Source organism: Oncorhynchus gorbuscha, linkage group LG02 (assembly GCF_021184085.1).
Source record: "Oncorhynchus gorbuscha isolate QuinsamMale2020 ecotype Even-year linkage group LG02, OgorEven_v1.0, whole genome shotgun sequence".
Lineage (NCBI taxonomy): Eukaryota > Metazoa > Chordata > Actinopteri > Salmoniformes > Salmonidae > Oncorhynchus > Oncorhynchus gorbuscha.
In genome coordinates this window covers 48,290,667-48,317,065 of record NC_060174.1, presented here as the reverse complement: position 1 = coordinate 48,317,065, position 26,399 = coordinate 48,290,667, and the positions used below count along the sequence as shown (strand labels likewise).

General features: G+C 42.5%; 1 protein-coding gene across 1 annotated transcript in view; it reads left to right on the top strand.

The window, feature by feature from the left end:
- Nucleotides 1-552: 552 nt before the first annotated feature.
- The window catches only part of LOC124003522 (homeodomain-interacting protein kinase 3-like), a 40,400-nt gene continuing 14,553 nt past the window's right edge, over nt 553-26,399 (top strand). Inside the window, exons 1-2 of the mRNA XM_046311843.1 lie at nt 553-1,482; nt 23,857-23,980. Of these exons, the coding sequence (XP_046167799.1) occupies nt 797-1,482; nt 23,857-23,980 (810 nt within the window). The 5' untranslated portion in view covers nt 553-796. The remainder of the gene's footprint in view (nt 1,483-23,856; nt 23,981-26,399) is intronic.

Here is a 26,399-nt window from a genome sequence, read left to right as displayed (position 1 = left end):
TACATTGATATGGTTTTAGTTTTTTGCTGAATGCGCCCGGGTAGAGCTTGCTATGGAGAACCAATGGAAATTCTGGAAACCACATGCTATCTGATCTAACTGAAATGTCTAATTGCCTCCTCCATAGCAGTTTTTGTTGGAAGTTGTGTTGAGATGGCCTAACAATCAGCCACGTAACAACAATATGGCTGGCTAAATTTTATTATACAGCGTGAAAAATGTAATTTGGATAGTTATTTATTGCCTGCAAAACAAGAGGTGCGGTAGTTGTAAACTAATCTTTTCCATTCCTTCTCTCTTACAGGTATGGCCTCAAATGTTGGTGGACCCACCAGATGTTTATCAAACACAAACGAGTGCCTTTTGCAGTGTGAAGAAACAGAGTTGAGTTCAACAGCAGTTTTATTTTATGATTGGACGCTGTCGACTTTTATAATTGGAATAAACCTTGGCATTGCCCAGCCTACCAATATCCTCCATTTAAGACAAACTTCAACATCTTGTAGACTCCTGAGTGGGCAGGACATAACTTTTCAGGCCACTGCATCCCTGAAAGTAGTACACAGTGAGTTGCTCCAAAAAACACCTCGGACCCAGGACCAGGGTCCCCCAGTCAAGGCAACTGTCCAGAGAAGCCGGCACAGCAGTGGAGCTACAGGGGCAGTCAGACTGGCTAGAGAAGCAGCAGTGAAGGAGGTGAGGAGATAAAGAGGGAGGGAGGTTTGAACTCATTGAAAAGCCCCTGCAATGTGGGCTGAAACTTCAGGGTGAGCACCCGGAGAACAGTGGGAAAGCCATGCAGATAGTGGAGGACGTTTCCATGATACCTGCCATGTTGCAAACTAACATAGGGAACACGGTGGGGGGAGTGCCCCGCAAACAGAATGGGGGAGGGACTGGGGCTCGCAATACGGTCGGGGATGGGGACTACCAGTTGGTGCAGCACGAGGTCTTGTGCTCCATGAAGAACACTTACGAGGTGCTGGAGTTCCTGGGGCGCGGCACCTTCGGACAGGTGGTGAAGTGTTGGAAGCGGGGCACAGGAGAGGTTGTGGCCATCAAGATACTAAAGAACCACCCATCGTACGTGCGACAGGGCCAGATAGAGGTGGGCATCCTTGCCCGTCTGAGTGGCGAGAATGCAGATCAGCATAACCTGGTGCGGGCCTTTGAGTGCTTCCAGCACCGCAGCCACACCTGTCTGGTGTTTGAGATGCTTGAGCAGAACCTCTATGACTTCCTCAAGCAGAACAAGTTCAGCCCGCTGCCGTTGAAGGTCATCCGGCCGGTCTTACAGCAGGTGGCCACTGCGCTGAAGAAGCTCAAGAGCCTGGGGCTGATCCACGCTGATCTGAAACCGGAGAACATCATGCTGGTGGACCCGGTGCGACAACCTTACCGGGTGAAAGTGATCGACTTTGGCTCGGCTAGCCACGTGTCCAAAGCTGTGTGTTCCACGTACCTGCAGTCACGCTACTACAGGTAGGTTGGGCCTTCCCTTTTACGTCACAATAATACTGTTTAGTACTGTGACCTGACTACATGAATATAGTGTTGTTCATGCCTTTATCTTCATAGAACTATAGACAAATCAGCACAACTCCAGTTAATTGGTAGCCTAAGCACTGACCAGTTAAAGATACAGGGTTAGCATTTCACAAGGGTTAGTCTATTGTCCAGAGCTTTATGCATTTAGTCCATTATGCAATATGAACAAAGGGCTCTGTAATAACCTGCAGATCTTTCAGAGGGAGCTTGACGGCATGCAACTGCTTTCCGTGCTCTGCCTCTGTTAACCATCAGACGGTCACACCCAAATGGGCCTACATTACGTAACCTGTTGAAGGAACAGAAATGTTTACATGAACAAGAATGCCTTTAATGTTTTACATGTTTCCGGATGAGACACATGGAAAATTCTTGATGTCTAATCCTTTTGGCCACTACCATATATAGGCCTTACGCTTCCAATTTAACAAGTATGTGAAATGTTGAAACAGTGTTACGTAACATACCTCCGTGACCTGCTCCGATGTTATGGTGCTTCTCAGAAATGGTCCTGGTCTATGAAGAGCTTAGAAAGCCAGTTTATTCTCATGGCTTGGCTGCATATAGCCAGAGGTCAGTAGGCGGGGGGAAGAATGTTGCGTGTAAATGCACATTTAGAGACCGGAGAAAGGCATTTGGACGTTCCTCTGTTTTAGAGTGTGTGTGTGCAGCACAAGGTATTTTTTAAATTTTCTTTCCATCTGCATCTTGGTATTGGGAACAGCAGTTCTCGTGTTCAGCCAGCCATGGAGCATGCGTCGGAGGCTGACATGAGGTTCACAACAGCTAAGGCTGGTTGCCTGCCTTCTGAACTGTACACAGTGAACAATTGGCTTCTCTAGGATTCATATTTCCATGTCATTGTGATAACTGTAGTTTATCTATGTGTAGACATGCCAGTATGTCCAGTGAACTCAACCTACGCAGATAGCAGTATGTGAACACCCCTGCAGTTGCACACCTGATAAACCTCCCCCTACGCTGCTTATGTAGGTGTTGGACTTATCTACTTTCTTGATGATGTAATGTTTCAGTGAGGGTACAGAACCCATGTGTGACTTTGTTGCACTCAGGTTATCAGTCAAATAGATATAAGGAGGAACTGAGTGCATAAACTGGAGGTTAAAACCGAGTGTTTCATAAGAGGGATATTACTTCTTTTCATAGTGCTTTACATTTTGGAGGTGACTAAAGCTTTACTTTTTTACTTCTCAACTAGGCCCAGAATGCAGCTCTCAACTATTACTGCTGGATTAAATCAGAAATGTGTTCAAATTGCAATGCATAGACTGCTGCCTGTGACATGTAGTTTACGCCTAATCGTTTTATAGCAGTGGTCACCAACCTTTTCTGAGTCCAGGTCACTGAGTCAAAATGTAACCTGAGATCTACCATTCACATTTTTTAAATAATATTATTTAAACATAAGCCTATGCTACATTAACCTATTAAAAACAGCTCTGTAGCAATGAGGTTTGTGCAGTAGACTATAGGCCCAATACATTATCAAAGCCGTGCTTGAATGTTCTTGTCAGACTATTTCAACATTTTTGGTATACACTAGTAATAGATAAATTGTTGTATTACTTGTGGCACAGCTGAGTGAGCATAATACATACCTTTTTGTTACTGGACTGATGACCAGCATCTGATGGTCAGTCTGAGGGGATGGATGGAGCAGCCGTGAGGCTGTCTCTCACCAGACACCGTCCCCTCCGCTCTCCCTCCTTCCACTGAGAAAAGGGGACACAGTCTTCCAGCTGATGGTGAAACTTAACTCGCACTGCATTATTTCTGCCTCCGAGCCCAGAGAAAGTGCAATATTCCTTGATAATAAATAAGACACAAGCCACAAATAATAACGGAACCGTAACAAAAATGTTTTGCTATACTCATTCATTGCAGCTGGTTGTAGCATGAGTGGAAGTAGGGAAAACGCACATTTCATTGCTTTATAAAAGGGTTGAACAAAGTGTTGACAGGGCCCAATAACAACTTACACATAAACTTACTCATAAAAACAGCAGCTCTTTGCTGTATTCATTGAGTCTCTATAGTTGTGGTTTTAAAAGTTTTTAAATCTCACATCAACTTTGCTGTGCATTCAATGCTTCATTTTACAGTCTATGGCATGAGGTAACCAAACTCTGATCACTGTCTGCAATCTGATTGGAGAGCGGTAGGCCTATAAGTGGACTTAATTTGCTCTCCGGGCCTGCCAGGTAGGTGGAGTTAAACCTTCAGACACAAATGGTTCAAAAATGGGAACACTTTTACTTCCCGGCATTAGGGCTGCTGAATCCAGTGCACCTATCGCCAACAGCGCTGTGTTTTTTATTAATTAAGAATATTTATTTATTTATATATATATATTGCTGAAATGTTTGGTGAATGACTAAGAACGCCTTGGAGACTACTGGTTGGTGACCAATGTTTCTTTTTATTGGAACGTGTAAAGTGAGTTTTCCGAGGTACCACACTGTGCCTTAAAAGCTCTCGTTTCGTTTTTTCAAAGTCACTACGATGCTTCTTGCCTCTACTCTCATTTGTACCTGCTGTTTGTAGTCTTCACTTTGCCTCCCATGAAGGTTACCTATATATGTACCTGCATGTTTCAAATGGTAACCTCTTTTCTGACATCAGTTTTCCAAATCCATGGACTGCAGGAAAACTCTGGTCTTGAGAGCTTGGTAAAATACCCTTAATTTCTTGATAAAACATCAGACAGAAACAATGAGGACGGTTGCTAAATGTCATGTGCGCAGACCTTTTAGATTAAAGTAATTGTGCATATGCGTAGGTGTGTCTTTGCCTATGGTTGTGGGTTATGCCATTTAACACATGCCTCAGTTTTTCTTATTTTCAATGTGGTCAGTACCATAAACACACTGTTACTGATTGACCATGGTGAAGAGCAACCATTATTCATAGTCAGGCTCGTATGCTGGGTTGTCATGACTAAGCACACTTGAGGCTTACACAGTAATTCGTTTTTAGAAAGGCATCAATCCGACGTACGGTTAAGACTGCTACGAACTCTAATTCACATATACAGTGCATTCGGAACGTATTCAGACCCCCTACTTTTCCACATTTTGTTTCGCTACAGCCCTGTTCTAAAATGGATACATAGTTTATTTTCCCCTTATCAATCTACACACTACCCTATATATAATGACAAAGCAATAACTGAATTGTTTTTGCACATTTATTGGAAGAAGAAAAAAACTGATCACATTTGCATAACTATTCAGACCCTAAACTCAGTACTCTTGTTGAAGCACCTTTAGCAGCGATTACAGCCTCAAGTCTTGGGTATGACACTACAAACTTGGCACACCTGTATTTGGGAGTTTGTCCCCATGCTTCTCTGCAGATCCTCTCAAGCTCTGTCAGATTGGATGGGGAGAGTCGCTACACAGCTGTTTTCGGGTCTATCCAGAAATGTTAATGTCCGAGCCCTAGCAGGGCAACTCAAGGACATTCAGAGACTTGTCCCGAAGCCATTCTTGCGTTGTCTTGATTGTTTTAGGGTCGTTGTCCTGTTGGAAGGTGAAACTTCACCTAGTCTGAGGTCCTGAGAGGTCTGGAATGGGTTTTCATCAAGGATCTCTCTGTACTTTGCTCCATTCATCTTTCCCTCGATCCTGACTAGTCTCCCAGTCCCTGAAAAAACATCATCACAGCATGATGCTTCACCGTAGAGATGGTGCCAGGCTTCCTCCAGTCGTGACGCTTGGCATTCAGGCTAAAGAATTCCATCTTGGTTTCATTAGACCAGAGAATCTTGTTTCATGATCTGAGAGTCCTTTTAGGCAAAAAAAAGGCACCTAACTCCAAGTGGGCTGCTGTGCCTTTTACTGAGGAGTGGCTTCTGTCTGGCCACTCTACCATAAAGGCCTGATTTGTGTGTAGCTTGAGGATTTTTCATTTAATACATTTTAGAATAAGGCTGTATAACGTAACAAAGTGGGAAAGGTCGAGGCGTCTGAATGCTTTCCGAACGCACTGAGAGACTGCATTTAATTATACCGCATCTGGTAGATGTGAGGTAGCTAATACTGAAAGTGGTGAAAGCCTAATGTGGAGGTCCTGGGTTGGCGTGGTTACATGTGGTCTGCAGTTTTGAAGCCAGTTGAACGTACTGCCAAATTCTCTAAAATGACATTGGAGGCAGTTTATGGTAGAGAAATTAACAATACATTTTCTGGCAACAGCTCTGGTGGACATTCCTGCAGTCAGCATGCTAATTGCACGTTCCCTCAACTTGAGACATCTGTGTCATTGTGTTGTGACACAACTATACATTTTAGTGGCCTTTTATTGTCCCCAGCACAAGGTGCATCTGTGTAATGCATTTTAATTAGCTTCTTGATATGCCGCACCGGTCAGGTGGATGGATTATGTTGACAAATGATAAAGTGCTCGCTAACAAGGATGTAAACTAATTTGTGCGCAGTTGAGAGAACTACGTTTTCTTTGCATTTGTAACTTTGGGACCTTTTTATTTCAGTTTATGTAACATTGGACCAGCACTTAACATGTTGCGGCTTTTTAATATTTTTGTTCATTGTAGTTTGTTCTTGCCTTGAGTTTTCTCTCTTCAACTATGGGTTGAGGTTGTTGTTACAGTTTGGCTGAGGAGTGCGTAAGAGACGCTGAGCATGATACACTACTGCTAGAAATAGGCCTAGCCTTTGGCTGTTGGACAGTGCAGTCTGACCGCTACAGATGGTAAGCTGCTGGCAGGGGCCACAGTAAAACATGCCAAAAGTAAATCCCTGAAGGTCACACTCTTCTGGCTGATCTCGGATCAGTTTATAGATTTAATTATACTTTCTGAATATTCCAGGATAACTTATGGGGAGGGGGTTGTTCTCTTAAAAGTAGAATAATGTGCCTGTCACCTGGCCGCCTCTTGAGGAATTTGACCGCTGTGTGTTTTTTCATTGCCCTGCTTTTCAGGTTTGGATGTTATTTGGGCATGTGTGCTCTTGAGCACAGCCCACATGTGGTGTGTGGTATTCTTTATGAGAAAATTAAGTTGAACCTATTAAGATGTGAGAACAGATAAAATTAGGCCTAATCAGGAGCACTGGTAACAAGTTCATCCTTTTAGAACAAACTAAACATTTGAAAACACTTCTTATGGTTATGCGTGGCGGTGTACTGTTTTTGCTGTATACAATGGTATTTGGAAAAAGCCACAAATGTTTATTGGAAGTTTTTTTTCTTTTACGACATTTGAATATTTGTAGCTATTTTTAAAAGTTGAAGTCTTCTTGTGCAATACGTTAGGATAGGAAGCAGATTGCGTTCTTCATTTCACCTGTCACATTATTTGACATTATGAAGCCTACTGTAGTTCCCCAGGACAGTTGAGCCAGTCACGTGTTTGTTTGTAAATGGGAGACGGCGGGAGATGGTGACTCCAAGCGTTCTGTATCTATCAGCTAGTCTCTGAGGCGCATATGAGGTGATAAAGTTAAACTTGTATACAATTCACTACTGAGTGTTTGCTATCGGATATCTTATAATGGCTTTCTGCTATAAATCAAAGAGCTCTGGATGAGTAGTCTGTACAGCTACCATTATTATTTTTTAAGTTTTATTTTAGTTTTATTTTTCTTCTTCTCTCTGTTCGTTTCCACTCTGCTCCGTGTACACACGCATGCTTTTCTGAAGGAAACGCAGCATCACAACTTTGTTCATTTGCACAATTTATCTCATTCACTTTTGCTTGTAAATGTCCACACTCACTGAAAATGACATTTGGTAGCTATGCTTACCTTTGAGCTCGAGTTGTCTGTCTTTGCAAATTTGTTTACGTTAGTTTTCGCACATTAGCATTTGGTTAACGATTTTGCTATTAGTTTGTGTTTGTGCTATTATTAGTTTTTTAAAATTTTGTGGTTAAGATATGGGTTAGGTGTAATTTTTAAATTGTATTTTTATTATCTGTGATGTTTAGCCTCCTAGCTGTAGTTTGGCAGTGTTCCCCCTCCAGGTTCTTATCCCAGAATACATGGAGCACTGTGCTCTTTTGAATAATTCAACCACCAGCTTGTGTGTTAGGTTTTCTGGACAAGGGAGTTCGGGAGTTACACAGCCAAAGAGTTTGCCTTCATGCAAGGTTTCAAAGTAGCAGGCTATAACCGGGGTTTAGTGTACTTTCCCTGAGCGCTAGGCTATTTTTGTTCAGTAGTTTTGTGGTTTAGCCCTGCCCTGAGGTTGGACTTTCCCTCCACCGCCCCAGGGCTGTCAAATGCACGGTTTGCCATGTCCAATGCTGTTATTTTTGCACTAATTGTCATTAGCAGTGAGACCTTCAATTTTTGCTTTTAAAGACTCGTTTCTCCTTCTCCGCTCCTGACTGCATGTGCTGTTTCTGCAGGGAGGGGGATGTTGCCTAGGCTACTGAAGACTCGTTTGCCGCAACAGCTTGCATGTTTTAGCAAGGAGGAACAAAGTTTCATCATGTTGTGGAGTCCATGTTTCAGCAGAAACTGACTCAACCGCACGAATGCCCAGCCGTCACGTCTCCAGTCAGCTGTTCCATGTTTGCTTGTAACGCCAGGGTAGTGGGTTCGATCCCCGGGACCACCCATACGTAGAATGTATGCACACATGACTGTAAGTCGCTTTGGATAAAAGCGTCTGCTAAATGGCATATATTATTATTATTTATGGCGGGTATTTTATTTATTGTCTTCATCCATAACCATCGGTTATACTGTAATTGTACCATCCCTACTTGGAGTCCCTCATCCCTCAGTACCTCCAGGCTCTGATCAGGCCCTACACCCAAATAAGGGCACTGCGTTCATCCACCTCTGGCCTGCTCGCCTCCCTACCACTGAGGAAGTACAGTTCCCGCTCAGCCCAGTCAAAACTGTTCGCTGCTCTGGCTCCCCAATGGTGGAACAAACTCCCTCACGACGCCAGGACAGCGGAGTCAATCACCACCTTCCGGAGACACCTGAAACCCCACCTCTTTAAGGAATACCTAGGATAGGATAAAGTAATCCTTCTCACCCCCCCCCCCCTTAAAATATTTAGATGCACTATTGTAAAGTGGCTGTTCCACTGGATGTCATAAGGTGAATGCACCAATTTGTAAGTCGCTCTGGATAAGAGCGTCTGCTAAATGACTTAAATGTAAATGTAATGTAATGAGTACTACCACAAGTGGCATCACTGCTCAGCCACTCTTTTTGTTGTTTGAGAACGACAAGACTGTCAAATGTTAGCGATGGAGGTAAACTGGTTTTCATCAGTGTTTTACAGTTTGTATCAGCTCCTAGATCAAATCTTGATAACGACTATCTGGAATAAAATGCTTCTCTCACTGTATTGTGAATGACCTTTTCTCCATTCCATTTCCATGACTTTGGAGTTTTGTAACAGTTAGGCTAGCACCACTAAAACACAGCCAGGTAATTACAGACCGTTAGAACAGAGCTGAAACGCAAAGACAGCCTTGATGCCCAAATGTGCCTAATTGGGTTAGTCTTACACTTTTTTTTTTTTACAGAAATGCGATGGGTAATTGGATCAGTCTAAAACTTTGAGACTCTGTCAAATGTTAGCGATGGCGGTAAACCGGTTTTACATCATACACTGCTGCCCTCTAGTGGACAAAATCTAAATTGTGCCTGGGCTGGAATAATACACTGGCCTTTCTCCTGCATTTCAAAGATATAGGTATCAGATCTAATGTGTTATTCTCCTATATTAATTTCACATTTCCACAAACTTCAAAGTGTTTCCGTTCAAATGGTATTAAAAATATGCATATCCTTGCTTCATGTCGTGAGCTACAGGCAGTTAGATTTGGGTATGTAATTTTAAGCAAAAATTGGGGGGGGTTCAGATTCTTAAGAGGTTTATGGATCGTGTGTGCTTTCCACATAACCAGCTTATCTTGTGCCAGCTCAGGGGAGAACCTTACTTTTATGGCTGAGTGTTGCCTTTGAAGGAAGGATACTGCCTCAGTCTTGCCGTCTAGCCGGTTGCGTTGTTGATCGTCATATTTAGTTTAGACTTGTAGAATGTTACTGTGCCATTTTTTGATATGACCCTGATCTCTGTGTACACAACCAGGTCAATGTATTTCCCACGTCATGCTTATTGATCTAGTGCTGATAACTGTGATATAGGCCTATTAGTGTTCCACAGTTGTCTTTCTAATTCTATTTGCTAGGAAAATATCCAACAATATGTTTTTTCTTGCGCGGAGTCCGATGTTAAGCATCGAATAGGAGGCGCTGGTCTTATTGCCTAGTATACTATAGTGTAGAGATGGGTTTTGTACTTTTATTTTAAAGCCATAAACTTCCTGGAACAACATGTTCAGGGCCTTTTCTCTTTGGGTACATGCCTTGTGAAATGCTTGCATGCAAGCCTAGGCAGGATCAGTCTGTGGGTGCAATACAAGCTGCTTGACGTTAACCAGAGCTATTTGCCTTTGCCACAGTAAAATGAATTACTCCCTCCCTCAAAATTATGCAACATCACTGTTTTTCTTCCTCTTCGCTTTGTTTCATAAAGCACATTTTTCATGTCTGCTCTGTCATATGGCAGACTTGAATGGCCTTAACATATACCTGCTGTTATATTTTATGTTGGACCCCATTCCATAGAGCCAGGAATGGAATGGTTCACAATGTGTTTGAACACTACCTCCTTAAACTCAGAACATTCTGTACCGCGCGTTAGTAAACTTTAGAAATTAGGCAAAACAAATTTCACTTGCCCAGGTGCCTGCTAAAAGTGTCTGTTTGATTTCAATAGACATTCCCTGGTTCTCTCCACCCAAGGCTATTTTGTCCATTTTAAAAGTGCCCTCTTAAACTTAAGGGCAAACTGCAGTTTTCATCACAAGGTGTTGGATATTATCTAATCCATGACCTGTGTAGTTGTATCTGATCCCATTCAACAGATCACAGAACTGTGGTGTAACAAGCCTCTGATGTCTTAACCATGGGCTTAGTCTCCTCTGACCAGAGGCCAGTCTCTCGATGAGGTCTGGCAATTTACCTGACTCTTGGTGTATTGAAATGCCTGCATGGAATGAGGGCAGTTTTAATTACGCATTGGCTTTGATGATTAAGCTGTAAACACAGATCTTAAGATTTACACCAAAAAGTGTAGAGAAGCTAGCCATGTATCCTACTAATAGTTACCACTATAGTAGTGCATCTCGGTATAGAGCTCTTCATGCAGTTGCTCTACTTTGTTTGTGATTTGTCTCTTGTTTTTATACTGTTTTTATTTATTTACTACCTGTACACTTATCTCCTTTATCTCAAAATTGTAATTATTTGCCTACCTCCTCATGCCTTTTGCACACATTGTATATAGACTCCCCCTTTTTTTCCTGTGTTATTGACTTGTTAATTGTTTACTCCATGTGTAACTCTGTGTTGTCTGTTCACACTGCTATGCTTTATCTTGGCCAGGTCGCAGTTGCAAATGAGAACTTGTTCTCAACTAGCCTACCTGGTTAAATAAAGGTGAAATAAAAATAAAGCATGCTGGCCCTCATGGGGCAGCAGGTAGCGTGGTGGTTAAGAGCATTGGGCCAGTAGCCAAAAGGACACTGGTTTGAATCCCCCGAGTCGACAATGTGAAAAATGTGTTGATATGCCCTTGAGCAAGGAACATAACCCCAATCTGCTCCTGTAGGCTCTGGATAAGAGCATCTGCTTAATGAGTAAAATGTAATGATATTGTTGCTCTGTATTTGATTGCTTTACCCTGTCCATATCAGTGTCTGGTTAGGGTTGGGTGACTTACACTCTTGTCTAGCTGTTTAAATGAAAGAAAGAAAAAAAGACTGCCTATATTCGTTCGCTCGCTCTCCATTTGATAGGCTAGGAATATGACTGAAGGCGGGTTATGCATGGCTGTCCCCTGATTAAAAAAATAAATAAAAATGAATAAAAAATATGTAAGTTTCATCTCAATTATTTGAATAGCCTAAAAATGCACGATGCTTACAGAAAGTATTCACACCCCTTGACTTTTTCTCCAAATTTTGTTGTGTTACAAGGTGGGATTAAAAATGATTTAATTGTCATGGTGTAGATCTTTGACAAACAAAATACTTTTCTGTAGCGTTTAAAAGTTTTGGCCTACTAACTACTATGACCCCTCTGGAAAGATGAGTCTCATTAACACGATGGTGTCCTGTTTTGCTCGTAAGACACCCACAAGCGTTTTGTGACTCGTCTGAAGTCGTTACAGCCGATCTGCCAACTTCTGTCAGTAGCGTCCGAACAGTTTGGGATACACACTAATATGAACTTCCTTTGGAAAGGTGAGACGCATTTTTAGTTATTTATTATATATATATATATATATATTTTTTTTTGGTATCTGCACAAAGGAAATATCTGCAATTTTCCACCAGTGGTGTGTTTCCACCAAACTGACTTGTTGCGGATAAATAACAGTGCATACAATATACTTTTCCGCTTAAGTTTTTGTTCACCAAATAAAAATCCAATGTGTTTCCATGGATTTTCAACTCTACCGATTTTTAGTTTTGTCTCAAATGTGTCTACTCTGGTCTTGGCACATGCACTCTAACCAACAGCTGGCAGATAGTGCTGGTAGGTTGTGTGGATAGGGTAGTCTACGTCAGGGGTCATCAACTAGATTCACCCTCGAATTTAGTTTTTATATTTTTCTTTAGCAGATGGTCAGGGGGCCGGAACAGAATTTGACTAAAACCTAATAATTTCAAACCTTGCTTACATTTTGTATACCATTTTATATATACTGCTCAAAAAAATAAAGTTAACACTAAACTTACACATCCTAGATCTGAATGAAATAATCTTATTAAATACTTTTTGTCTTTACATAGTTGAATGTGCTGACAACAATCACACAAATGATTAATGGAAATCAAATTTATCAACCCATGGAGGTCTGGATTTGGAGTCACACTCAAAATGAAAGTGGAAAACCACACTACAGGCTGAGCTAACTTTGATGTAATGTCCTTAAAACAAGTCAAAATGAGGCTCAGTAGTGTGTGTGTGGCCTCCACGTGCCTGTATGACCTCCCTACAACGCCTGGGCATGCTCCTGATGAGGTGGCGGATGGTCTCCTGAGGGATCTCCTCCCAGACCTGGACTAAAGCATCCGCCAACTCCTGGACAGTCTGGTGCAACGTGGCGTTGGTGGATGGAGCGAGACATGATGTCCCAGATGTGCTCAATTGGATTCAGTTCTGGGGAACGGGCTGGCCAGTCCATAGCATCAATGCCTTCCTCTTGCAGGAACTGCTGACACACTCCAGCCACATGAGGTCTTGCATTAGGAGGATCCCAGGGCCAACTGCAACAGCATATGGTCTCACAAGGGGTCTGAGGATCTCATCTCGGTACCTAATGGCAGTCAGGCTACCTCTGGCGAGCACATGGAGGGCTGTGCGGCCCCCCAAAAGAAATGCCACCTCACACCATGACTGCCAAACCGGTCATGCTGGAGGATGTTGCAGGCAGCAGAACGTTCTCCACAGCGTCTCCAGACTCTGTCACATGTGCTCAGTGTGAACCTGCTTTCATCTGTGAAGAGCACAGGGCGCCAGTGGCGAATTTGCCAATCTTGTGGTTCTCTGGCAAATGCCAAACGTCCTGCACGGTGTTGGGCTGTAAGCACAACCCCCACCTGTGGACGTCGGGCCCTCAAACCACCCTCATGGAGTCTGTTTCTGACCAGTTGAGCAGACACATGCACTTTTGTGGCCTGCTGGAGGTAATTTTTGCAAGGCTCTGGCAGTGTTTCTCCTGCTCCTCCTTGCACAAAGGCGGAGGTAGCGGCCCTGCTGCTGGGTTGTTGCCCTCCTACGGCCTCCTCCACGTCTCCTGATGTACTGGCCGGTCCCCTGGTAGCGCCTCCATGCTCTGGACACTACGCTGACAGACACAGCAAGCCTTCTTGCCACAGCTCACATTGATGTGCCATCCTGGATGAGCTGCACTACCTGAGCCACTTGTGTGGGTTGTAGACTCAGTCTCATGCTACCACTAGAGTGAAAGCACCGCCAGCATTCAAGTGTCCAAAACATCAGCCAGGAAGCATAGGAACTGAGAAGTGGTCTGTGGTCACCACGTGCAGAACCACTCCTTTATTGAGGGTGTCTTGCTAAGGCCTATAATTTCCACCTGTTGTCTATTCCATTTGCACAACAGCATGTGAAATTATATATATATATGTGTGTGTATACACACACACACACACACAGTGGGGCAAAAAAGTATTTAGTCAGCCACCAATTGTGCAAGTTCTCCCACTTAAAAAGACGAGAGGCCTGTAATTTTCATCATAGGTACACTTCAACTATGACAGACAAAATTAGAAAAAAAATCCAGAAAATAACATTTTAGGATTTTTAATGAATTTATTTGCAAATTATGGTGGAAAAGAAGTATTTGGTCACTGACAAACAAGCAAGATTTCTGGCTCTCACAGACCTGTAACTTCTTCTTTAAGAGGCTCCTCTGTCCTCCACTCGTTACCTGTATTAATGGTGCCTGTTTGAACTTGTTATCAGTATGAAAGTCACCTGTCCACAACCTCAAACAGTCACACTCCAATCTCTACTATGGCCAAGACCAAAGAGCTGTCAAAGGACACCAGAAACAAAATTGTAGACCAGGCTGCACCAGGCTGGGAAGACTGAATCTGCAATAGGTAAGCAGCTTGGTTTTAAGAAATCAACTGTGGGAGCAATTATTAAGAAATGGAAGACATACAAGACCACTGATAATCTCCCTCGATCTGGGGCTCCACGCAAGATCTCACCCCGTGGGGTCAAAATGATCACAAGAACGGTGAGCAAAAATCCCAGAACCACACAGGGGGATCTAGTGAATGACCTGCAGAGAGGAGGGACCAAAGTAACAAAGCCTACCATCAGCAAGGGCATTGAAGATTAAATGTGTCTGGGTCTGTCAGCATGACAATGATCCCAAACACACCGCCTGGGCAATGAAGGAGTGGCTTCGTAAGAAGCATTTCAAGGTCCTGGAGTGGCCTAGCCAGTCTCCAGATCTTAACCCCATAGAAAATCTTTGGAGGGAGTTGAAAGTCCGTGTTGCCCACCAACAGCCCCCCAAAAAACAATGCTCTAGAGGAGATCTGCATGGAGGAATGGGCCAAAATACCAGCAAGTGTGTGAAAACCTTGTGAAGACTTACAGAAGACGTTTGACCTCTGTCATCGCCAACAAAGGGTATATAACAAAGTATTGAGAAACTTTTGTTATTGACCAAATACTTATTTTCCACCGTAAGTGTACCTATGATGAAAATTATAGGCCTTATCTTTTTAAGTGGGAGAACTTGCAGAATTGGTGGCTGACTAAATACTTTTTTGCCCCACTGTAAGTGCAAGAATGTATGTACTTGTCAAACGGGAGTCGAGCATTGATCATAATGTCACCAGAATAAAACCCTCAACATTTACTGGAAAGGAGCAGCAAGTTCATAACGTGCACATTCACCACCCTGTGAAGTTCATCACTTGTTTAATCTGGAGCCTAATAAATTGCATGGTTTCCCCGAGTCGTAGTAGAAGGACCATACGCCATGTCATCGTTTGACTCCAAGGTTACTTCCATATCATGGTTATTATATTAATATTTGCGCCAAACACGGAACCCAAACCGTCTGCTCGCGTGCGCCATTGTGCATAAACGTATTTTGTCCCCCCACACCAAACGCGTTCACGACACGCAGGTTAAAATATCAAAACAAACTCTGAACCAATTACATTAATTTGGGGACAGGTCAAAAAGCATTAAACATTTATGGCAATTTAGCTAGCTAATTTGTCCAGGGATATAAACATTGAGTTATTTTACCTGAAATGCACAAGGTCCGCTACTCCACAACGGTCAACGTAATTGTTTCTAGTCATCTCTCCTCCTCCTAGGCTTTTTCTTCTCTTGACTTTATATTGTGATTGAATGCACCTAATTAATGAAAGTTGCCAGTCACCCATGTGGCTATAACCAATGAGGAGGTGGCACGTGGGAACCTGCTTCTATAAACCGATGAGGAGATGGGAGTGGCAGGACATGCAGTGCTATCTGTGTCACAAATAGAACTGAGTTCTATTTTAGCCCTTGGCAACGCAGATGCTTGTTGGCGCAATAATTCAATAATATAGATTTCTAAATGTATTTTGCAACACTCGCGCACTCGAGCGGTATAGTCAGCCTGTAAAGGCTTTTCCACCACCAGTTCTTCCATAAACATTTTTACACAAAGATCCTACCATGTCAAATTAACAAATTACAGTGTCTTTTGGCATTTATTAAATTGTACTTCCTGTTTCCACCACAACTGTCGTTTTTATATTTTTTATATATGTTATAACTTTACGGTGGATGGAAACTAGAGGTCGACCGATTATGAATTTTCAACGCCGATACAGATTTTATTGGAGGACCAAAAAAGCCGATACAGCTTAATCGGCCTTTTTTAATATATTTTTTTTCAAGATTTATTTGTAATAATGACAATTACAACAATACAGAATGAACACTTATTTTAACTTAATATAATGCATCAATAAAATAAATTTAGCCTCAGGTAAATAATGAAACATTATTTAAACCAACAATTTGGTTTAAATAATGCAAAAACAAAGTGTTGGAGGAGAAAGTAAAAGTGCAACATGTGTTATGTAAGAAAGCTAATGTTTCAGTTCCTTGCTCAGAACATGAGAACATATGAATGCTGGTGGTTCCTTTTAACATGAGTCTTCAATATTCCCAGGTAAGGAGTTTTAGGTTGTAGTTGTTTATTATAGGATTATTTCCCTCAATACCATTTGTATTTCATTAACCTTTAACTATTAGATGTTCTTATAGGCACTTTAGTATTGCCAGTGTAACAGTATAGCTTCTGTCCCTCTCCTCACTCCTCTCTGGGCTCGAGCCAGCGACAACCAACGGCAATTGGCGCGCGCTAACTAGCTAGCCATTTCACTTCGGTTACACGAGCCTCATCTCGGGAGTTGATAAGCTTGAAGTCATAAACAGCGCAATGGTTGATGCACAACAAAGAGCTGCTGTCAAAACGCACGAAAGTGCTGTTTAAATGAATGTTTACGCGCCTGCTTCTGCCTATCACCGCTCAGTCAGATACTTAGATACTTGTATGCTCAGTCAGATTATATGCAACGCAGGACACGCTAGATAATATCTAGTAATATCATAAACCATGTGTAGTTAATTAGTGATTTATGATGGATTGTTTTTTTTATAAGATAAGTTTAATGCTAGCTAGCAACTTACCTTGGCTTACTGCATTCGCATAACAGGCAGTCTCCTTGTGGAGTGCAACGAGAGAGAGGCAGGTCGTTATTGCGTTGGACTCGTTAACTGTAAGGTTGCATGATTGGATCTCCCGAGCTGACAAGGTGAAAATCTGTCGTTCTGCTCCTGAACAAGGCAGTTAACCCACCGTTCCTATGCCGTTATTGAAAATCAGAATGTGTTCTTAACTGACTTGCCTAGTTAAATAAAGGTGTATGTATATTTTTTAATTGGCAAATCGGTGCCCAAAAATTCCGCTTGTTATGAAAACTTGAAATCGGCCCTAATTAATTGGCCAATCGGTCGACCTCTTATGGAAACAACATCGTTATTGACCGTGTATTTTCAGTGGATTCAATGGCAGTTCTTACTTTCGCCACAAGGGGCATTGTGCCGATTTTAAAATGTGCTTTTGGCACGTGTGCACATTCCAAAAGTACCTTCAGCGCCAGCGCTGCTTCACAGGCACTATTCATGGTACAAAAGTACATGTACATGCATATCCAAAGCTCTTGCTAGCAAATTCAATAGGGTCTGGCTGCAGCAGATACCGTCTCAGGACACACGTGAGACAGATGAGCTCAGACAGGTTTAATGGTGCCAGAGAGGATGGTGCGTTACTGCCACCAACAGTTGGTGTGTGCGTTGCATACTGATGCCCTGCAACAAAGCTACTGACTCGTGTGATACACGCGACCAACAAACTTCTAACCGTTTGCACGCACACATACCATCTGAGATGCAAAAATACAATTTGGAGGTTCACAGACCAGGCGGCGTCAGCATGCATAATCTGCAGCTGGATGCTTCTCAGCAAATTGGCAGTTCTTGACTGTTAGCAGTCTCTTACTGGCAGTAAGAATGGACGATTGACAGAATTGTTTTACTTTCATTTACATTTCATCAAGCTCAGTTGGTAGAGCATTTCAGGGTAGTGGGTTCGATATACGTAGAATGTATGCACACATGACTGTAAGTCGCTTTGGATAAAAGCGTCTGCTAAATGGCATATATTATTATTATTATTATTATTATATTTATTATTATATTGAAAAACATTGACAAATACCATTATGTAAGGTAAAATCGAAATCCAAACCGATCTGTGCATCAATACTGGTGTATATAGTGAAAAGCAGTTTACGGCCCACCCTACCACTGTTTTACAATCTCACTAAGTCGAAGATAGAAGCTTCAAAGGTTATCCAATCCCACAGTAGAGAAGGTCGTGTGGTCAGATCAGCCAGGGCTGCTGTTTTGATCAGAGAAACATGCCCTTGGCAGTACACATCAATAAAGTAGAAATGGTCAGGAACACAATGGCCTGTGGCTGCTTGATGAAGACTTGTTTCTTAATTGGCACATTAAAGGAGGGTCATCTGGCCATGTCTGAGCTGATGCTGCTGATGAGTCCCTAATAAAGTCAGTCAATGTCCTGTGTCGACAGACTGCAGATGGGCCTTCTCGAGTTTGAGAGCAGTTATCTGCTGGTGCAGAGGCTCTACTCCGTTTGTTTAATCACCCAATCAGACATGGAAGATATTTAATGGCTGTTGAGTAAATAAATGATGCCCATTTTGTTTTTGTGTGTGGCTGTTGGCTAGAAGCTAATATCTTCCTTCCCTGTGTAATCTAATCTACATTCTTAGCTGCTATTCCAAATGCTCTTTTGGCATCACAGTATTCTAGCTATGTCAGTTTGGTCTGTTTTTACCCAGATAAGGCAGCTCTCATGTGAATGGTCCAGTGTATTTTAATTCTGGAAATGGTTGCCCCCCCCCACGAGGCTCCACAAAGTGCTGTGTTCCATCAAATATGGTGTGTGCATTGTACGGGCAGCTTCTGGAAAGGCAGGCTGTGGCTGCAGCCTTTATCACACTGCCGGAGTTCAGTTATGAGCGGTATGCTTTCCCTGCTGGGTGTGAGCGCGACACAAATGGTCCGATATGTATATACACAGGTTCAGTCACTCACGCACACTTCAGCCACAACACATAAAGAACGCGCTAGCTTGAGTGAACTTGATCGTATCTCTTTCTAAATATCCAACATTAGGTCTTAACAAAACATTTTGTTAAACTAGTCTTTCTGGTTCCTGTGGTATCTGTATGGAGGAATTTCTGACTTTCTGTGAATTTGAAGGGCTGTAAAATGCATACCCTGTTCTGCTATAAAAGTATAGGCAAAATGGAAACACTTGAGTAAATGAGGGATACAGGTGTGGTTCCAGAATTAATTAAGCAATTAACTAACATCATGCTTAGGGTCGTGTAAATATGGTGACCGTGGCTATGTCCCCATAGAATGACAATTCCCCCATCGATAGGGCATGACGTCACTGAATGGTTTGATGAACATGTAAACTATGCCATGTTCGTCAGTCACCAGATCTCTACCCAATTGAACACTTATGGGAGATTCTGGAGCAGCAACAGAGAGCAGTTTTTTTCCACCACCATCAAAACACCAAATAATGGAATTTCTCCTCGTGGAGGAATGGTGTCTCATTTCTCCAATAGAGTTCCAGACACTTGCAGAATCTATGCCAAGGTGCATTGAAGCTGTTCTGGCTTGTGGTGGTCCAACGCCCTATTCAGACATTTTATGTTGGTGTTTCCTTTTATTTTGGCTGTTACCTGTATTTCCATCAGAGCGCTTCTATCCTTGTTCTTGCTGCTTGGGTAATGGGGTAAGTTCGGTCATTTATCCTTGACCTCTGTTAAGGCATCTCAATGGAAGGTTGATGTACTACATTTAAACATTCTCCAAGTTTTTTCAAAGAACACATGGCTGCGTTTATCAGCTGTGGAGATTTCTAGCTATGCACCCCATGAGGCAGAGTATTTTTATCCCAGCAGGTTGAGAACCGTGGCAGGAGAGCTGTATGTAGAGCTGTATGTCTCTAGACACAACGTGAGAACCGTCTGAACTAGAATAAACTGATGTAGGAATGGAGAGCCAATGTCGCTCCGAGAGATTGTCTTTGCCTGCACCCAGCTGTGCTGACAGGTTGAGGAAACCCCCCCCACAGCTCCCCCTAATCGGCATTCCCCTGACACATGTAGTGTTTATTTTAGTAGATTGAGTTTAGTTAGGGCCATGGTTAGATATTCCCTGCTCCTGGGCTTGTGGAAGACATGTGTTTTCCCCAGAACTGCTGCAGTGTGCAGAATTCCCCTGGACCACAGGGAGGCGGATACCCAGGCCTTGTTGACCAGGCGGTCAGATCCTCAGTCACAGTAGACTAGGAAACATGTTCTCTGGGGATGAACTTCCTGCTCCAGCCTGGATTAATCAGTTACTTGCATGTTATCTATATTAGTTCATGCTGGTGTTATATAGGCTAGGCATTTATCTCTAACGGGACATTTTGTAATATGATATAACAGACTCTTCTGAACTTAGCCGTAAGCACACCATGTACAGGAGTTAAAAAATTATTATAGTTTTTAAATAACACACCCACCACTCTATTCCATTCCTTTGCCAATGTTTTGCAAAAAAGGGGGAAGACTATCTCTGCTCAGGATAGCACTCGGACCTAATTTCCACTTTATGCGACGGATACTGAAGTTGAAATGTTCTGCGTTTCTCAATGTCCCTTGTCCTTTCTTTGCTTCACATAACTCTAACTTTCTGCTCTTTTTTAGGAATGACAGGAAATAGTTAATTGTTGCTTCCCCTTCCAGCACAGGGTAGAAAAACATGAACTGTCCTGATCTTCCTGTTAGAGAAAGGCCTTTTATAACAGGTGTTACTTTCCCAGATAGCTAAGGTTTTATACTATGTCTGGTTATCTCTTATTCACAATTTTGCCTGAGGTGAACACTGACCGTCTGTCTCCCTGTGGGTGTACATGATCCCCCTCAGCTGTTGCCAGTGTTGTCCAGGGCTGGAAATAGAGTAACTCTGCATCTCCTCTTCCTGTATGCTGGGTGTGCTAAGCCATGCTGTCATCAGGGCACAGAATTAACTGCTGATGCAAGAGAGGGTGCCCATGGTCACAATATAAGATTGCACTGTTGATATTCTCTTTTTCAGACGACTCATAGCCATGCCCACTCTTCAGATGTCCAAAATAGGTTTTGAGAAAGTAGTTCATTCTTTCTTGCCTGAAATAATTACAGATGGCCTATTTGTCTGTATCTGAACTGAAGTTTTATGGGTCTCTGCTGCACAATATGATAGACTATATAACCAGAGGTGTGTACTCATGGATGCCAAAAGGTTTACCTATTAAAAAAAGAACATGAAAGATAAAATGTTGACTCTGTGTTTCATAAAAATAATAGCCAACCAGCATTGAGCTCAACTGTGAATGATGCTAGCACAACAAATCAAGTGTTAACTGAAGCCAGTTTGGATTTGGCTTCACACCAATCACATCACATCAAAAACAGAATGTAATTTATAGAAACACTTGAATTGTTGCATCTCTTTGTTTCGTTGACCTCCAGTGGCTGGCCAGCTAAAATTGTCCCTTACCTAAAATAAGCCATGCATGGAGATAGGGATTTGGATTTGTGGTTTTACTTACATCTCCACACTGGCCAATGCTTATAATGGCGATGCTAACCATAAATTCATACGTTGTGCTCCTGGCCCGAGAGGATCTGAGTTCAATATGTAGTAGGCTAGTGTTAACTAGCTGGCCTGGCGCATCGTTGTCCATGAAAATAAGTTAGGCTAACGAGCAAGAATTTTAGCCAGATAACCTAGGACAATGAACTAAATGCGTGTCCGGTATGACAGTCAGACCTTTTTGTCAACATGAAGGAGGGGAGGATGTCGTTTGCGTTTCTCTACAAGTAGGGTGAGTCAACGTGTTTTTTTTACTCACGTGCACACCAGCACCATGGACAGCTACTTCATATTTAGCTTGGACTTAATAGTTTTTGGTGTCTTTTTAGTTGTCACTATATTAGACTAAGCATAAGTTAGTTGATGTTGAAATGGTGCTGGAATAGGAGGCATCTCCTGTTTTCTTTTAGACTTGTAGTAACTCTCCGTGGTTACTAAACAACCGTTGATTTAGAGTCTGAAAATGTCGGAAACATTAACTTGCTTGATCCTGCTGTAGGTCATGTAACTGTTCGATACATGTAAAAATGCTTTGTGGACCGTCACCTGATGTATTGCTCCCTGGTTTTGTGATGAAACAAAGGTTATTGTCTCTGCTTTAGGCCTATACACACAGTGCATTCGGACAGTATTCAGACACCTTAACATTTTCAAGATGTTACGTTACAGCCTTATAAAATGGATTCAATCATGTTTTGCCCCCTCATCAATCTACACACACTAACCCATAATTGAGAAATTATTGCAAATGTATAAAAATTAGAAATTGAAATCACATTTGCATAAGTATTCAGACCCTTTACTCAGTCCAATGTTGAAGCACCTTTGGCAGCGATTTTATAGCCTCGAGTTTTCTTGGATATGACGCTACAAGCTTGACACACCTGTATTTGGGTAGTTTCCATTATACTCTGCAGATCCTTTCAAGGGCTCTGGCTGGGTAACTCAAGGACATTCAGAGACTTGTACTGAAGCCACTCCTGTGTTTTGACTGTGTGCTTAGGGTTGTTTTTTTTTTCATCAAGGATCTCTCTGTACTTTGCTCCGTTAATCTTTGCCTTGACCCTGACTAGTCTCCCAGTCCCTGAAGCTGAAAAACATCCCCACAGCATGATGCTACCACCACAATGCTTCACCTTAGGGATGGTATTGGCCAGGTGATGAACGGTGCCAGTTTTCCTTCAGACATGATGCTTGGTATTCAGGCCAAAGGGTTCAATCTTGGTTTCATCAGTTCATCATGCTCTGACATGCACTGTCAATTGTGGGACCTTTTTATAGACAGTTTGGTCCCTTTCCAAATCATGTCCAATCAATTGAATCTACCACAGGTGGACTCCAATCAAGTTGTAGAAACATCTCAAGGATGATCAATGGAAACGTCATGCACCTGAACTGAATTTAGAGTCTCATAGCAAAGGGTCTGAATTCTTATATAAATAAGGTATTTGTTTTTCATTTTTTATACATTGGCAACGATTTCTAAAAAACTGTTTTGGCTTTGTCATTATGGGGTATTGTGTGTAGATTGACATGTTTTAATCCATTTTAGAATAAAGCTGTAACGTAACAATGTGGAAAAAGTTACGGTCTAAATACTTTCAGAATGCACTGTATCATGGTGGCAAGGCATAAGAACTAACCTGTTGTAGAGCAAACAACTTCTCCAGTTATTTTACCCCTCCACCGCTACTGGATATAACCTCCCATTTTGCATGCACTTCTCTGAGGGGTTGGGTTAAATGTGGAAGACACATTTCAGTTGAATGCATTCAGTTGAACAACTGACTAGGTATCCGCCCTTTCCGTAGAACTAAGAGCCTGTTTTTTTTTGGTCACACCTTCTCTCGCTGAATTTGTTTCAGCATTTATCCATCGACAGACGTTTCCTGCCAGCAGGATATCAAAACCGAGTGATGATGTCACAGGTTACCTTGTGTGTCACACTATAATGGTCGCATTTGGGTGTTGCATCTGTCATCGCAGCCGCTGTGCTCCGCCTTGGTTTTAAAATGGTAACTGATTGATTATCCTTCATTTTTTATGGAAGTGGAACCTTGCGGCAATGCCCACAAAATTGCTTGATGGCCGTCAAAGTCCACGAGCGTCACTCTCGGCTTGATTAAGCATTTGTTTTGTGTGCTCTGTCTCAGTATTTGTGAAGAACTAACACGAGTTCAATATACAGTACCTAATGTGTTTGTGTGACCTCATGGTCTTCATACATGAGTTCCCACAATAAATCATGTTAGTTAAGATCTCATCTTGAGTTCCCTGCCCTCCCATGAGTATAACAAATCCAATGCCTGTTGTGTATGTGTGTAACAATGGTTGTTGAAAGTGCTCCCCACTAAACTCGTTCCTGTTTTGTATTCCCTATATACAGGGCTCCAGAGATCATCCTGGGTCTCCCATTCTGTGAGGCCATCGACATGTGGTCCCTGGGCTGTGTCATCGCTGAGCTCTTTCTAGGCTGGCCCCTCTACCCAGGAGCACTGGAGTATGACCAGGTAAATCAAAGCACCTGCCTGACATCTCCAAAGCTAGCAGACTGTCAAGGGAAGAGAGCGATACTGACAGAACTGACATCTCAGTGAAGACTGGCCACACACAGACCAGTGGAGCAGTGTAACAGCCCCTGATGCCTGTGTGCTGGTGCATTTTTAATCTAAATGTGATGGTTAAAGCCTCCACTTTTCGTTTGTTTTCTTATTGAAACCCTGTCTTATTTTGTTGGTGCTCTCTAAGCAGTGAAGCATACGAATACAAAATGTCTCATCCGGACATTAATGGAACAGGAAATTGGCTGTGTCATCTTTGATTATTTCCCTTAGGCCAGTAACTAAGTGATTGTGACTGAGTTCCCCAGCTTAAAGGGGAGACCATGGGAATGCTCTGTGGTGTGCTGGTGTAGGGCTGTCATTCTTGGGTCTAGTGGTGATTTGGACCACGACCAGGCAGTAGTGCTTTGCTGACCATGAGCCCCCCTGACTGCTGCACCGCGCCAGCGCTGGGTCCAGTTCCATGCCACACAGCAAAATGTATTTATAAGCCTAATGCTAGACACACCACACACACCTCGACCCCAAGCCTGCACCATCAGCAGGTTCTCACTTCATTGCTCTCACTGTGTTTGTGCAGCGTTGTGGCAACCCAATTTGAATCTCTATAACATCCAAATCATCAAGCCTTAAACAGAGCCAGTTAATCTCGCCGGTCTCCTGGCTGTATTGAGAGATACAGCGGCAGCTTTGCAGAGTGAGGAAAAACCCCTGCCTCCTGTCCTAACACATGCCTGGTCTTGTAGTTTTAGCAGCTCTAAGGCACAGTGTTTTGGCTGGAAGAGGGTAGATATGACGTACCCTTTCTGAGAAATAGGCCTTACTGGCTTTACTGTCAGGGACAGATGCTAACTTGTATTTGTCATACTGTCAGTGTCACTGCTCCCACAGGAGAGCAAGTGTCAAAATCTAAGTCCGGTCTATTGCTGTTTTTAAAAACAATTTTAGTAATGAGCTCATGGGCAGCAACGACGTTGTTTGAATAGTAAAGAAGTAGATCTCTTCATTATTGTTTTTGCCATGTTACCAGATGAGCAACATGTCTTTTTGTAAGGTGATTTTTTTTTTTTTTTTGTGCATTTATCTAGGTCACCCTACCTCCACTTTGTGGGATTGGAAAGGTTTCCATGGCAATTTTGGAGCACATTACATCTGTCCTGGGCATGTCAAGTGGCTCTCAGCATATTGGCCTGGCAAAGTAGCAAGGGATTAGCAGCAGTACTATAATAGAAGAGTAACCGATATTCCTACTGGAATTATATTTTACAAGTGTATGACGTGTCTATTTACTCCGTTTGGAAGACCTACATGTAACCTTTTTGATTAGCTTGGATTAGTAGAGACCGAAACAGCCTGTTTGGCTTAAGTATCTTTGTCCTGCGGGTATGTTTGGTAGGGCTGGGATAGCCGTGTGCCTGTGTCAGGCCCCCGACGTGGGGGTGACGGAATGCTGCTAATGGGAAGTTCTCCTCGACACCTCTCTCACAAACCTCACAACTCCATGACCACACTAGGCGGTCCAGTCATTGCATGCCATCGATAGCAGTGCAGTGGTCAGCTCTATTTACGTCCTGCATTAAAATACTATCGTGTAGTTTGTTTTGATGAATATCTGTGTAGTGCCATCAGGGTTTTTTCAAGATCAAAATGGGGTTTTGGGTGGTTGGCGTGGCTGGGGCGTGGCCAATGGTGCGGTCGCCGACCACCATTTTTGGAGGCCCTCCTGTTGACTGCAGTAACAAATGTAAATTTCCTGCCGTTCCACACATCTTGCCATGGCTTATGCTATCTGACTGACTGAAACATAACAAAATCAATGGGGGCCCTATTCAATGACAAAAATACAATACACATTTTTGGGGGGAATTTTTGATTCTGTCTAGCTTTTATTTTGGTGATTGTTAGTTCTCAAAGATGATCTTATTTGAAAATATAGGTCCATTATCTTTTCTATATACTTTACATCTGGTGTTAGTAATTTAAGTTGACATGTTTGTCCATTATCCTTAATGTTGGTGATTCCTTTGTAGATGTATTCAGAAAGTATTCGTACCCCTTATTCCACATACAGCCTAAATTCAAATTTTTTTTTTTTTTTTAATTCATCCTTCTACACACAATGCCCCATAATGACAAAGTGAAAACTTGTTTTTAGAAGTGTTGTCAAATTTATTAGAGAAATATCTAATTTATTTATGTATTTGCACCCGTGAGTCAATATTTTGTAGAAGCATCTTTGGCCGCGATTACAGCTTTCAGTCGACTTCGGTATGTCTGTGTCAGCTTTACACATCTGGATTTGGGGGATTTTCTCCCATTCTTCCTTGTAGATTTTCTCTAGCTTTGTTAAGTTAGATTGGTAGCGGTG